This window comes from Anas platyrhynchos, chromosome 7 (assembly GCF_047663525.1).
Source record: "Anas platyrhynchos isolate ZD024472 breed Pekin duck chromosome 7, IASCAAS_PekinDuck_T2T, whole genome shotgun sequence".
In the NCBI taxonomy this organism is placed as follows: domain Eukaryota; kingdom Metazoa; phylum Chordata; class Aves; order Anseriformes; family Anatidae; genus Anas; species Anas platyrhynchos.
Window position 1 is genome coordinate 31,041,055 of NC_092593.1, and position 12,330 is coordinate 31,053,384.

The window sequence follows — 12,330 nt, forward strand, 5'->3', positions numbered from 1 at the left end:
TTAAGCAGCGTGAGAGAAAGACTTATTACTTTAGCATGTTAGTTGCTTTTGTGAGCCACTTCTGTTTGGAATATTAAATATTCAAGTATGTGAGCAAACTGAGTGTCAGTTACAAACTTGGAAAAATAATTAACCAAAACTTTATTAGACTCTGCTTAACTCCTGGTATAGTGGGCATTTTATTTAAACGTAATTTTTAAAAACAAATTTTAATGTAGACTGTTTTTGACGTCGGTTTAAGGTTAAGCTTGGAAAAATCAAGACACTGCCCTTCTTAAAATATAGTATTCTATAAATATCTCTGTGTTGATCGAGCTAAATAACCACTTCCTTCAGACCGCTTTGTCCATAGGTTCTGTGGAGCAGCATGAACATTTTAGAGAGTGTTGACTCATGGGGAATTGGAAATCAAAAGGGTCAGATCCTTAAAAATCTCTTCTTTACTAAGTCTCCCCAAACCACCTCTGCTTTGCTGTGCCATCTCTGCAGTTGTCTACGTTCCTGCTTGCTTCGTGCAGTTATGGCTCAGCTTGGAGACCTTAGAGGGGAAGCTCAGGCTGTGCCCCCCTCTCCAGCGTGGATTCAGCTCATCAGGGCTTGCCAAACACTCCACTCCTTCCTTTCAGTAACTGAGGGTTTAATGGTGAGACTGTTGCAGAGATCCCTTGTTCTCTGAATGTTTTAGATAAATGACTCTTGAAGATTTGTATATGTGAGATCGAAAATCTAGGTGTAGGTATTAAAAGGTATAGGTATTAAAAGTGACTTTCATCGCTTCTGGTCTGAGCACTCATTGGTGGCAGTGGTAATGAGAAGAGAATCAGTCTGCACATTTTAAACATAAATAAAGGATTCTTAAGCCTCTTGTATTTAACTGTATTTTGTCTTATCTTTGAGACAGTTTCTTAGAAAGCCCAGTAATGTGTGGATGGACCATTGCCTGGAGAGCTGGGACTGAGGGTGTCTGAGAGGTACAAGTGGTGTGAGCCTGATGTGATGCTCTTTTAGGGTTTTGGTGAACACGTGAGGGATGCAATGAGCAAGAACTGCACCAAATTCAGGATGAAACACCCCTGTAGCATAAAAGGTTTAAATGTCACCGTGAAGAATGAAAGGCTGATTGAAGGAGGAAAGACTATTTTTATACCCAGCTTGTGCACTAGAGAAAGCACAGTTGCATACTGTTAATTCTGGTGCTTCTTGAGGAGCAGGGATATAATATTCAAGCTATACTTACCAGACCTCTGCCTCTCCTGACAGTTGAACATGTGGTTTTAGTTTCAAGGCTGTGGGCAGTCCTGCTGGATTCAGCTGAGCCACGGTGCTTGCGCTTTGTATCACCAAGGCATTACAAAGTTGGGGACTTAGGTTGTCGTAGCATAAACAGCACCTAAAAGAGCCCGTACAGCCCCCAGCAGCATGTAACTGAAGAGCATCAAAACCTTCTAGACATGAAGAACTCTAGTTTTGGAGGGTGGTGTGTGTTATGGGAAACATGCACGGCTTTCTAGAGCCTTATTTTGAGTTTCATGTCATCTGAATGGCATTTGCTCGTAGTAAATGCATTTAACAAACTAATTTTAGAACTATAGGTCAGCACTTAAATTTGTTTTCTCCTCATTAGTCTCATAACGAGATCAGGTCTTCAATCTCGCAATAAACTGTACTTATTCTCATTTCTTCCCCGTCTGCCAGGTACTTATATTTAGTGCAAGTCAAAGAACGTGCTGGGTGTGCAGCCTGTACTCTTTATAAAAAGTTGGACTCTGTTTCTAACAATTCAGTCATATTTCCAGCAGTAGATTTTTTTTTCCCCTCTCTTACTCAATTTTTCTTTTGTTCCCAATCTTTTGTTCCTTTTGTTAGATACAGAAATACCATTGCACAAATCAGCTGGGTTGTCATGGGGAAACTTCACAGCAGGAACGTGATGAAAAGATGGCCAATTTTTTTTTCTCTCTCTGAGATACCGCAGGGGAACGAACAGCAATCGTTTCCTTACCAACCTACAGGATAGCTCGTGGATGAGGCAGGAGCGATGTGCAGCCTTCTGTTCTTCCTCTGCTGCTGGGTTTGAGAGCTGAGCGAAGGAGAAGCGGGCGGCAGCCTGTTGTCCAGGAGTATCCCCTGGACTCAGTAAGCACTCCAAGTCAGATTGATTTCGCTTTTTTAGCGCAACAGATCTGTGGAGCAGCGTGTCTCCTGCTGAAAGAGAAGCACATGGTGAGTACGCCTCTGCCATCTGGCCCTTGTCGCTCGTATCCACCTCGTTAAGAATGGAGCTTTCCTCGTCCCTCGGGACGCAGCGGGGCGAGTGGCAGCTGCCTTGCTGGCAGCGTGTGCTAATGCCCTAAGGAGATCGGATCAAGAGGTGCCTGCCCACGAGCTGTGAACGGGGCATGGCGCAGCAGGCACTGGTTCAGCAGGAGAGAAACGTGTGAATTCCTCTTGTAAAAGTCACAGCCTTCGCCACCCCAGCTTCTGCAGCTGCCTCCGTGGGCTGAGCTGTGCACCTCATTGATCCTCGGGACAGAGGTTTTTATGGGGCTGATGATAATCAGCCTATTTAGAGTTCTTTCCACTCCAGCGGAATTGATGTAAGTGCATGGCAGAAGTTCAATGCTGCACATCATTAAGGGAAAGCAAACCCTTCAGCTGGCTTGGTGGTGCTGAGGGATGGCTGTTGGGTCAGATGCGATATCATAGCAGGATTGAAAAGGTCAAATAGATGGCATCGTATGTGGGGCAGATGATCAATGCTCTCAGCAGTATACTTAAAATTTACAGGGCTAACAGAACCTACCTAAGGAGGGAAAGGTGCTAAATGGTTTGTGTGTCCTTTAATGTCCTCGTAGAAGAGACAGCTAGGGTGTAAGCTGTGTGCTCGTTGTTTTGGGAGGAGATGGGAGTATGTTGTCTCACTGCGACTGCAGCAGAAGGCTCGCTTCCTTTGCTGGGAGCTGCACCGTGTGAATCCCCGTGAGAGGAGGGATGGATTCTGGTAGCAGCATGCTATGGCTGTCACCTGCTTTGCTATTGATAAACTATTAGCAGAACAACACCCGAACGGCATGAAAAACGTGCTGCAGTGCAAACATCCGGATCGACTAAAATGATTTTAATGGGGGTGCTGATATGAGCCGGATGATTTGGGCACTGTTGATCCAGTACGGTACCAGTGTCCTACTTAATCTGCACTGTCTGTAACAATTACAGCGTGCTGCAGAGGATAAACCTCTAGTCAAGGTTTTCAGAGCTCCTTAGTAATCAATTGTGCCAAACGAGTGGCCAGGAAGCTGTGCTGAGGACTTGTTGCATGGGGAAGTGTGGCTGTTCCAGCTGAAGCTGGTAGGGGGTGCTCACCAATGTGTTTTCCTTTTAGTGTCAGTGCTGGGAAGGAGTTAAGAACTGTTCAGCAGTACAGGGCAGCACTGGCAGGGTTACTCATTTGAGGTATGGATTCATACGCTCATTTAACGAAAGATTTGATCCTCTTGGCTTAATGCAGGTGAGTTGTGATCTCAGTTGGTCTCTGTGTGCCACCAAAACGTGAACAGTTAACAAGATTTTGTATAAGTAAGAGAGCAGAAATGGATATCTTTGCAGAGAGTAAATACTGCAACAGGGCTGTAATGATATCGCATTACGCTTGAACGGGGTGTTTTATCTCCACACGTGTTAAACCTGAGCCTGGCAAGGAAACTTAGGGGAAATCTGGGACAGTCTCTTAAAATTAGTTGGCTTGCTCGTGTTTTTACTGGGAAAATCTTCTGTAAGGGGAGGCCAAGCCATGAGAAATAATTTCTGCTTCCGAGTGGCAACTGGAGAGGTAGACTCGGAAGCATCAGCACTGCATGCTCGTAGTGTAGGTGTTGCATCCTTTACAGTGGGCTCTCTGTAAGGGCATTTAGAAGTGGCATCTCCCAGGTAAAGCTTGGACACGATGCAGCTGCAAAGCAGCCGTGTCCATGATAAGCTGGGTGCCTGCCAGCTGCCCTGGGAAGAAGCTGCTGGCTTGGGAATGGGGCATGGGGTTTATTTGGGGCATGGGGTATTTGACAGGCTTAAAAATATTACTTGACATTCTGACTTCTGGTTATCAAGTATGCCTTCGGGATTGACGTTCTGGTGCCTCATGTTTCCTCCTGTCCCAGTAGCTGCCAGGCCAGTAGCTGTAGTGTCTCTGCAGGTGCAGTGTCACCCCGTGGTGGTCTGAGAGCTCTTTCAGCCCCATGAGCACCTCTGAGCGTTTTGCTTGCAGCAGCATGGTTATAGTGGCATATCTGTCAAAACCTGGACTGCTCATTGTCCTTAGCTCTGTCATAAATCTTGCCGTGTACTAGAACTCAGCCATCTGAAGACAGCTTGCCTTGCTTTTCCCAGGCTTGCTGCAGACACTATGGGATGTGCACAACCAGTTACACCCGGATGGCTTTCCCCGTCTTGGTACCACAGGCTTGCAGTGAAGCTGACACTGCTGACTGTGGCATTTGTTGGAGAGCTGTTAGCACAACTGGAACGAGTCCTCTGAACGTTCGAGGCTGTTTTCAGATAACCTTGACGTTGTCAGAATCACAAAAGCCCTACTGAGCTAATAACCATATAATTCTGCAGCCCTTTCTTTGTGAGAGTGGAGCAGCGATGGGATTTTTTTTTGTGTGGTGCTGCTAACCAGCTGTGAGCTGACAATTCATTAATTGCGTGATGGTGTAAAATTGTGCAGCTCCACATGTTTTATTTAGCAGAAATCCTAAACCTGCTGTTACCTAATGGATAAGCTGAATGCGTTCACATGTTGGCCAAATACACAGCACGTCCAGCTTCCGTATTCACTTGTTTAAGTGTTTTTTCAGAGAACCTGAGCATCACTTCCCTGCTACACTTCCTTCTGCTCCATCACACAGCTCCTAGCAAAGGATGGGCTGTGTAGCTGGAACGCTGCATCTCCTAGATAGACTGAGGCTTGATGACCACAAGGTTTTTTAAAACCTTTTTTGGCACCTTTATCTCGGAGTATAAATAGCTCACAAGCCTGTTCCTCAGCATTGGCTAGACGTAAAGTGGTGCTAAATGCTTTTGCGAGGTGAAAATAGGCTTTCTCAGTTACTTGTAGATGGAGTATGTCCAAGCTGTGTGCTATATTTACCGCTTCCATTCCCAGCAAGTTGTGCTCTGTAGATGCAGGCAATGTCTGCACATTCTGTATACTGTATTTAAAGTGCTCCCCTCACAAAAGACTGCTTTAAAATTATTCATGTTTTTTACACAATTACGATTAGCAGCAATTCTTAGGTCTCTCAAATAATCACGTAAGATGGTCAGGTAGCGCTGCTTCCTTTGCCAGTGTTTGCTGTGAGTTGCTGGACAAGTCTGCCATTCATTCCCTTAAGTCTCAACTGATTGATCTCTTATTTTGTTTTAAACTGGCTGGACAAGCATGGATTTTCATCCTCACGCTGCCTCGTGGGAGACAGGAGAGCTTCATAAAGGACGTGGCTGCAATATCCTCATGCGACTGCCAGGGAGGAGCAGGTGGGCAGAGCCTGATTGGGAGCTCAGCAGGGACATACTGATTTATCTGTGTTTGTTTTTTTTTGGGAAAGGTCATGGGGAATTCTCAGTGACCGCAAGGAGATGTTTTTCCTCGCGGGCAGCAGCTGTGGTTTCCAGGAGCTCCGTTAGTTCCCAGCTTAATTGGTGCTCAGGAGCCACGGGTGATTACTACCTGCTACATTATCACTGCTTCTGGTGATGTGGAGGGCTCCTGGAGGTGGTGTCTCCATGTTTTATTTGGTTTAAACACTGAACCCTTGTACTAACTGGCTGTGCAAGGTGATGTGACATCATTAAGGCCTTTGATAAATTGCTGTGAATCTTTTCTGAGATGTTACTGCCCATGAAAAATCCTGACCTCCTGTCAGACCTAGGAAAACAAATGGAAGTTGTATAACCGTGTATAACTTCACAGTTTTTTTGTTGCATAACCTAAAAGCCTACTCCAGCTCTAGTAGCAAGCTGCCTCGTGCTCATTAACAATACTTGACATTAATATTTTTCAATACACTGGCAAAGCTTGTACCCTCAGACATACCTGTAAACCAGGTGTGTTTTGTGCGTCTGTGGCTCTGAGCAACTCTGCACCCGTGACAGCTGGATTAAAAAGCCGGGGAAGCACCGAGGGGCTGTCTGAGCTCTCAGGGAGCCCCTGTTGGAGCCATGAGCGTGTACAGGACCTCCTAATATGCTGTGTGTGGTTTTTTTCCTGCTGTAGTGAAGTGCTGAGTGCAGATGCCGATATCTTTTGGATGGCTGGTATTTAAAGAAAAAAAAATGCCTAGGTTTTGTTAGAGCTCTTCGAAAGCACTGAAGCTGAGAATGAGGATACCAAAAACAAATTACTGGCAAAATGAAGTGAGGTAGGATTTGCATTTCTGGGGAGGGGGGGAGGGCACAGAAGCTTAATACAAACTAAATATCCCTTTTCTTCTGCCACCTTTGCTGGTTTGCTTCAGCTTTTTTTATTATTATTCTTTGCATAAGTGGTTGAAATGCCTTTGTTAGGGGTAATAATTTAAGGAAGGCTGAATTACCATGTCCTGAGCAGGAATACAGAGGCATATACCTTCTACTGTGGTCTCTTATCCTCTCTGTCATTCTGAGGTCAGCTTAAAAAGTGCTAATAATCTTCATCCTGACTGAATTTTCAGGTAACTAAACATGTGCTGGAAATCCGGGGATCCAGCTTTGTGTGAGTGAAGTACTGTCTCTGTAGAAACAGAACATTTGCTTGGTTTGATAGCTACTCCCTCTTGTGGGTTTCAGGACAGCTTGAACAAGCTGGAAGTTCATTCTTGGCCTTACTGTAGGGAGTAATTCATCGCCAGGACTCCTGTGACCTTCTCTATGAGATACTGACCTGAAGACTTGCCTCACTGCATAATGGGAAATTGGAACGTTCATTTATTTCAAGAGGACTGAATCTGTTTATTTATTAAAAAAGCACTTGTTCCTATTTTTTTTCCAAGAATTTGCACTGCTCTGCTGTTGGTGTTTAGTATGATTTGCTTTTTGTTTTGTTTTGTTTTTTTAATAAAAGTAGAGACAAGTCTGTATCATGACACTTGTCTTTCGGACTTGGCAAGTGTGTGATATACTGACCGAATTACACTCTCTCTCATACCTCTTCTGCTGTCAGCACTTCTGCATTGCAGTTCATGGGCTATTGCTCGAGCAATAACCCTCTGCAATCACAAAGAGCTGCTATATTGCACAAGTTGCTTCTGAAAGCTAAATTCCAAACAAGAGCGATGTTTCCTTCCTGTGTGCTCTCCCGTATGCCCACTCAGTACAAACGACTTAACTGTGCAGAAGATTAATCTTTTCTTGGAGTTTCTCAGTTGTTCTGCTGGCGTAAAACTTGGGTAATGTTGTGTGAAGGTTTCAAACTGCTCCCTCGTGCGTTGGTTTTCCTTCAGAGGGATGTGTAATCTCTGTTCTCTGCGCCAGGAGCTGAAGCACATTGAAGTTCTGAATCACTCCGAACTGATGGCAGAGACCTGTGCAGCTTCACTGCCTTGCTCTTGGCACGAAGCTCTCCAAAAACATCCCACTGAAACGTAGTGAGACAAATTGTCCTGACCTATTGCACAACGCGAGGGCCCCACACGAGTGTGATTCTCAAGTACCAGCAGTTCACATGATCTAACTCCAGTCTTGCACCACCTCGGAGTACTGATACAGTCGGTCTGGGCGTCTTGTACTTGGTGTGGCCAGCTCCATGCGATTCGATGAGTAAAAACCTTTTCTGAAAACACTTTTCCTGCCTCGGCTGTAGCCCTGCCTTCTTTTGGTCTGGCTCTCTGAGGGCTCCTCATGCAGGAAATCCAGAGATTCAATTGCTGTCCTGGGGCTGTGCCTTCTGTAGGTGAGCTCTGCTTCCCAGTTAGATGGAGTGACGTTGTCTTTGCAAATGAAAAAGCCTCTACCTGGCTCAGCACGGTTAACCCGTGGCATTCAGTTGAGAGAGGAATAATAAATAAAATTGGTATCTGTAGGTTCACTATGACCTATTGGAGGATGCTATTTAAAAAATTAATATGTGTGGATTTTCTTCTACTAATGATTTACTGGACTTAAAATTTGTTCTTTGTTGGTGTTGAGCTGTTTCTGCCTTTGCTGCAGGAGTAACACTATGTAACTGGCTGTAGCAGTGGCTGGCTTTGTTTTTTGTTCAAACAGATATAAAACAGACACTTCATAAATAGGAAAGAGGAGCAACAAATTTCTTTCATTCCAGAGTTAATCCTAAGGAATAGCAGTTTGTATACAGCAACTGGAGTATGGCTATTAAAGCTTGGGTGTCACAGGCACTTGTCTCCTGTACTTTTACTGAGCCTTTTTTCCCTTCCAGACTTATTTTTCATTAGCATCTTATTTCCCCTCCCTCCTGTGCTCTCTCATTTGATACTCATCATCTATTTTAGCCGTGTAATGTTCTTTGTGTACCCCGCCATGTGCTTTGCTTGGTCTGCTGTATTTTCAGTCCTCCTAAAGCAATATCAGAACCTTTTATTTTAAAAATTTCAGGGTCTTTTTCTTCTCTACTGGAAGTTTATGGACACTGCTCTAAGCAGCTGCTGAGGTTTGTACTGGCAATTTTAACCTCCTAAAGGTGCAGAGCCCAGACTTGCTGACTCGTATCCAGGTGAAATTTGGAGTTCTGTGGGTACCCCGTTCTTGTGACCACTGATAACGTTTGCTTGTAGCAGTCTCTGAATATTGGTTCTTATTTTAAATATTTGTACCAGTCAGGAACAAAAACTGTTTATGTCCACGTTCAAGAAGATGTTGGCACTCGCCCAGCCCTGGAGCCCTCTCCAACCTGTGTTTATGCTGTGAAGCAACGCCTGAAATACTGCTGTTTATTGCAGCCTCCCAGCTTGGTTATTGTGCTTACTTTCTCCAGGAGCGTGCTCAAGACAAATGTGTTTGATTTTTGCTGATGTCTACCAGCGGCTGGACTCATTTTTGCATGCCTGCGTCCTCGCTGAAAGTCTTTCTGCCACCTCTGTGTGCCAACGGACCAGCCGTGGTGAGAAATGCGCTCTGCTTGCAACTTCACTTTCACGGGGAAGAAGCAGCAGTGGAGCACCAAAATGCAGTTCAACTCTCCATTCGTAGCATCACAGTGAGGTATTAAGCTAGAGACAACGCAGAGCCGTTAAGATTGCAACTTATTTCCCATCTCTCACTTCATATATGGTTTAAGCCAAAATTACCAAGTTTTGCATGCTACCAAGTCATTAGCACTACCCGGATAGTAACCCTGCTGCCTGTATTATAGTAGGCATGCAGTTTTTCCCTCCCAAAAAAGAAATGTGGAATGCCAGATATGTGTATTTAAGTTAAGATGTCAAGTCTGTTTGAGGAGCGCTTAACTCCAGACCTACTGTGGGACGGGTTTTACAAGCTCTTATCTCCTTTAGCTACCCTCTTCTGCCCAGATTGCTCTTAAGCCCTCTAAAGTCTGCAGTGAACTTGGCGTGGCTTATTACAAATGCTCTTTTAAAATCAAGCAGAAATGCATTATTTAAAGTACTCTGGAACTCACCATTCTGCTTCTGTTTCTTTGAGGTTCAGTTTTATCTACATTTTAAATGTGGTTAAGTCATTGCAAAACGCTGCTGGTCTAATAGGGAGAACTGAAAAGGGTCAGTGTGCTTGCTTGAAAAGAGAAGTTTCTCTTTTATATATATATTAAAAAAAGTATTTAGGGAAAGGAAGTGGAGGAGAGCACTGAATGCAGCTTCATGCGAATGAGTATTTCAGGAGATGGCACTGGGAAGCTTTTCATGCATTTCTGGTGAGACTCCAGGACTTGGTGTTGCTGTCAGTTAGCTGGTTTCTGTTGTGTTTTTCCTTCTGGGCATCATTGCTAGACTCAACAATTCTGATCCGTTTACTTGAGTGAATGACCCAGCTGTTTCCAAGGACAGCGTCGACTCCTCCGAATTATTTTACATGAATTGAGCTCAAGCACATGAGAGCAGAAACGCACGGGGTGTACGAAGCTCATGGGTTTGTTCCCTGAGATTACAGCTGTGGAGTGGCATCCAAATTCTTCCCTGGTGGGAGCAGTCACTTTCTGCCTAGAGCCGTTTAGGGAGGAAGCACTAATTGAAGATGTGACCTACATGTGGTGAGCTGATACTGCCTTGGTGCTCTGCCAAGCACGCAGCCTATAGAAAAGCGCTCGGGGTTCGAAGCTGTGGGGCTGCCAGCCAGCTCCTGCGCCGGAGTTGTGCTTTCCTCCCCGCCGTGCTTTATCAGCAGAGGAAAATGGGGCAGGGCACGTATTGCTAAGCAGCTGTGAAAGTGGTATGCCCTCTGTATACAAACTGATAGCTCGGGATGGCTTTATGCTCCTGACCAGCGACCTTCCCATTCTGCAGGCTCTGCTGCTTACAGGAATGTTTTTACAGGGCCCTACAGAGCTGATTAGTTGTCAACTAAGCTTCTCCTCAATGTCGCCTCCAAAGCCGCCTTGAAATTCTCCAGCATTTCCACGTGGAGGGGGTTTGTTTAAATTGAAGGAGGTGCCTCGAGCACCGTCCCTCCTACCACGAGCCTGGAGCCTTAAAGCAGAGCCCAGCTTGTGGCCAAAGCTGCAGCTTGGTACGCAAGGGGCACAGCATCGCGCCGGGGGCAGCACCAGGAGCGAGCTGCTGAAGAACTCATCTGCAAGGTCTGTACGAGTAGCATGCATGAATTACTTGAGCAGGTAGGAGAGGAAAAGACACCTTACAGCCTCCCCACTAACTGGTGAATGCCACAGCGTTCCCCCCCATACCTTGGGGTTTGAGAAGCCAAAACATTTGCTAAAGGGATAGATGCCTCTCAGCCCCTACAAGGATCTGTGGCAATTGTTGCAGGATATCCCCCTTCTTTACAGCTGTTTTAGGATCGATTCCTTACCGTAGGATTTACTTTGGCAATCCATGCAAGCTTCTGATGGAGCGGAGTTATTGTTTAGGCTGTATTTTTAGCAGCAAGCCCTTTGTGACTACATGGAAATGTAATTTATGAAGTAGGATGCTACTCCTTAATTGTCTTTGACGTTGTGGAAGCGTACGCAGTGTTCACCACAGCGTTCTGCAAAGTAAACATTCCCCTCGTGTATGGGGAAAAGGGGCTGTGTCAACGAGACTGCCCAGCTCCTGGTCACATGCTTGAATTATCTCCCCAAGATGAGTTTCCAGGCAAATGCATAAGCAAATGTTTCTCCAAAGCTGACAGTGTTTGTATGTAAATTCCTCATTAGCTGTGGGTCTCTTCCCTTCCTTCTCTTCCCAGTCTCTGGCTCAAAATGTTGAGCGAGGAGACCAAGAATGCTGACCCCTTAAACACAGATAACTCGTGCTAGCACCATCGGCATGCCAGAGGGGAATGTCTGCCTGTTCGTACTCCCTGCTCCTGGCTCTTGGGAGTTACCAAAGAGAAAAACAAAGCTCTGGGGTTCGGAGAAACTTTAAAAACAAAATGAGAAGTCAAGCTTGGGACACCCGTGCAAGGAAAATTCTCTGTAAGAAGCATCACTTCATCTCCCACCGAACTTCGGTCTTGTAGGGTTACATGGAAGGAAAAGGCAGGATTGCTGTATGTTTGAGGTGGCGTGCTGGTTATCCTCCATAGTGAGGATGAAGGTCAAATATTTGGGCTGAAACCATCATTATATTTAACTGCAAGTCTGAATTGTTAGACCTGGCTTTTACCACCTCCTAGCTGCCACAGCTGATGGTCCTACAACGGGGCAGGATCAGGGGCAGCACCTCTGCCCTTCTGCTCACTCTTCTTTGGGATTCCTCTCGGTCTTTCAGGTCTCACAACTTCCCACTGTGGTGAAATGGTTAGTGCAGCTTCCAGCTCTTAAAGCTTTAGGTTTGAGGCCTGGGAGCTGACAAAGCCCAACACTGTGGTTCCACCAGCAGAGAGGCATTTTTGGTTTACAGGTGAAATACTCTGCTTGGATCTTTTTGCATATGCTTTTCACACAGGTGTTTGTATGCTCAGGCTCCCTGAGATGTTCCTAACCAAAACCCATTGTTTTCATCAGATACCTTAAAATTCTGTGCATTTTTCCCATTAATAAGCAAAGGGACGGAAAAGTTTGAGTCAGTCAGGAAGCTGCTAGGAGCTATTCTTAAATCTGGCTCTTCTAAAATGGGAAGATCCCACAACTTTACCTGCATCCATATTCCAAACTCCTGATGCTTTGTGATGCTAGTGAGGCATGAATGTATTCTGGCTCAAAACACTTTTGACTATTTCTTT

The 12,330-nt window shown here is 45.3% G+C and overlaps 1 protein-coding gene across 15 annotated transcripts in view; it reads left to right on the forward strand.

Annotated features, from left to right (window-relative positions):
- Positions 1 to 12,330, forward strand: part of LRRFIP1 (LRR binding FLII interacting protein 1) — a 101,363-nt gene that overhangs the window by 20,237 nt on the left and 68,796 nt on the right. The window contains exon 1 of one of the 15 annotated variants that reach the window (XM_038182449.2): positions 1,906 to 2,223. The exons of 12 other annotated variants lie outside the window; for them this stretch is intronic. In XM_038182449.2, the coding sequence (XP_038038377.2) occupies positions 2,221 to 2,223 (3 nt within the window). In that variant the 5' untranslated portion in view covers positions 1,906 to 2,220. Of the gene's footprint in view, positions 1 to 1,905; positions 2,224 to 5,507; positions 5,533 to 12,330 lie in introns of those variants that run through there. 2 more of the 15 variants (XM_038182467.2, XM_072041243.1) reach the window with 2 other exon arrangements.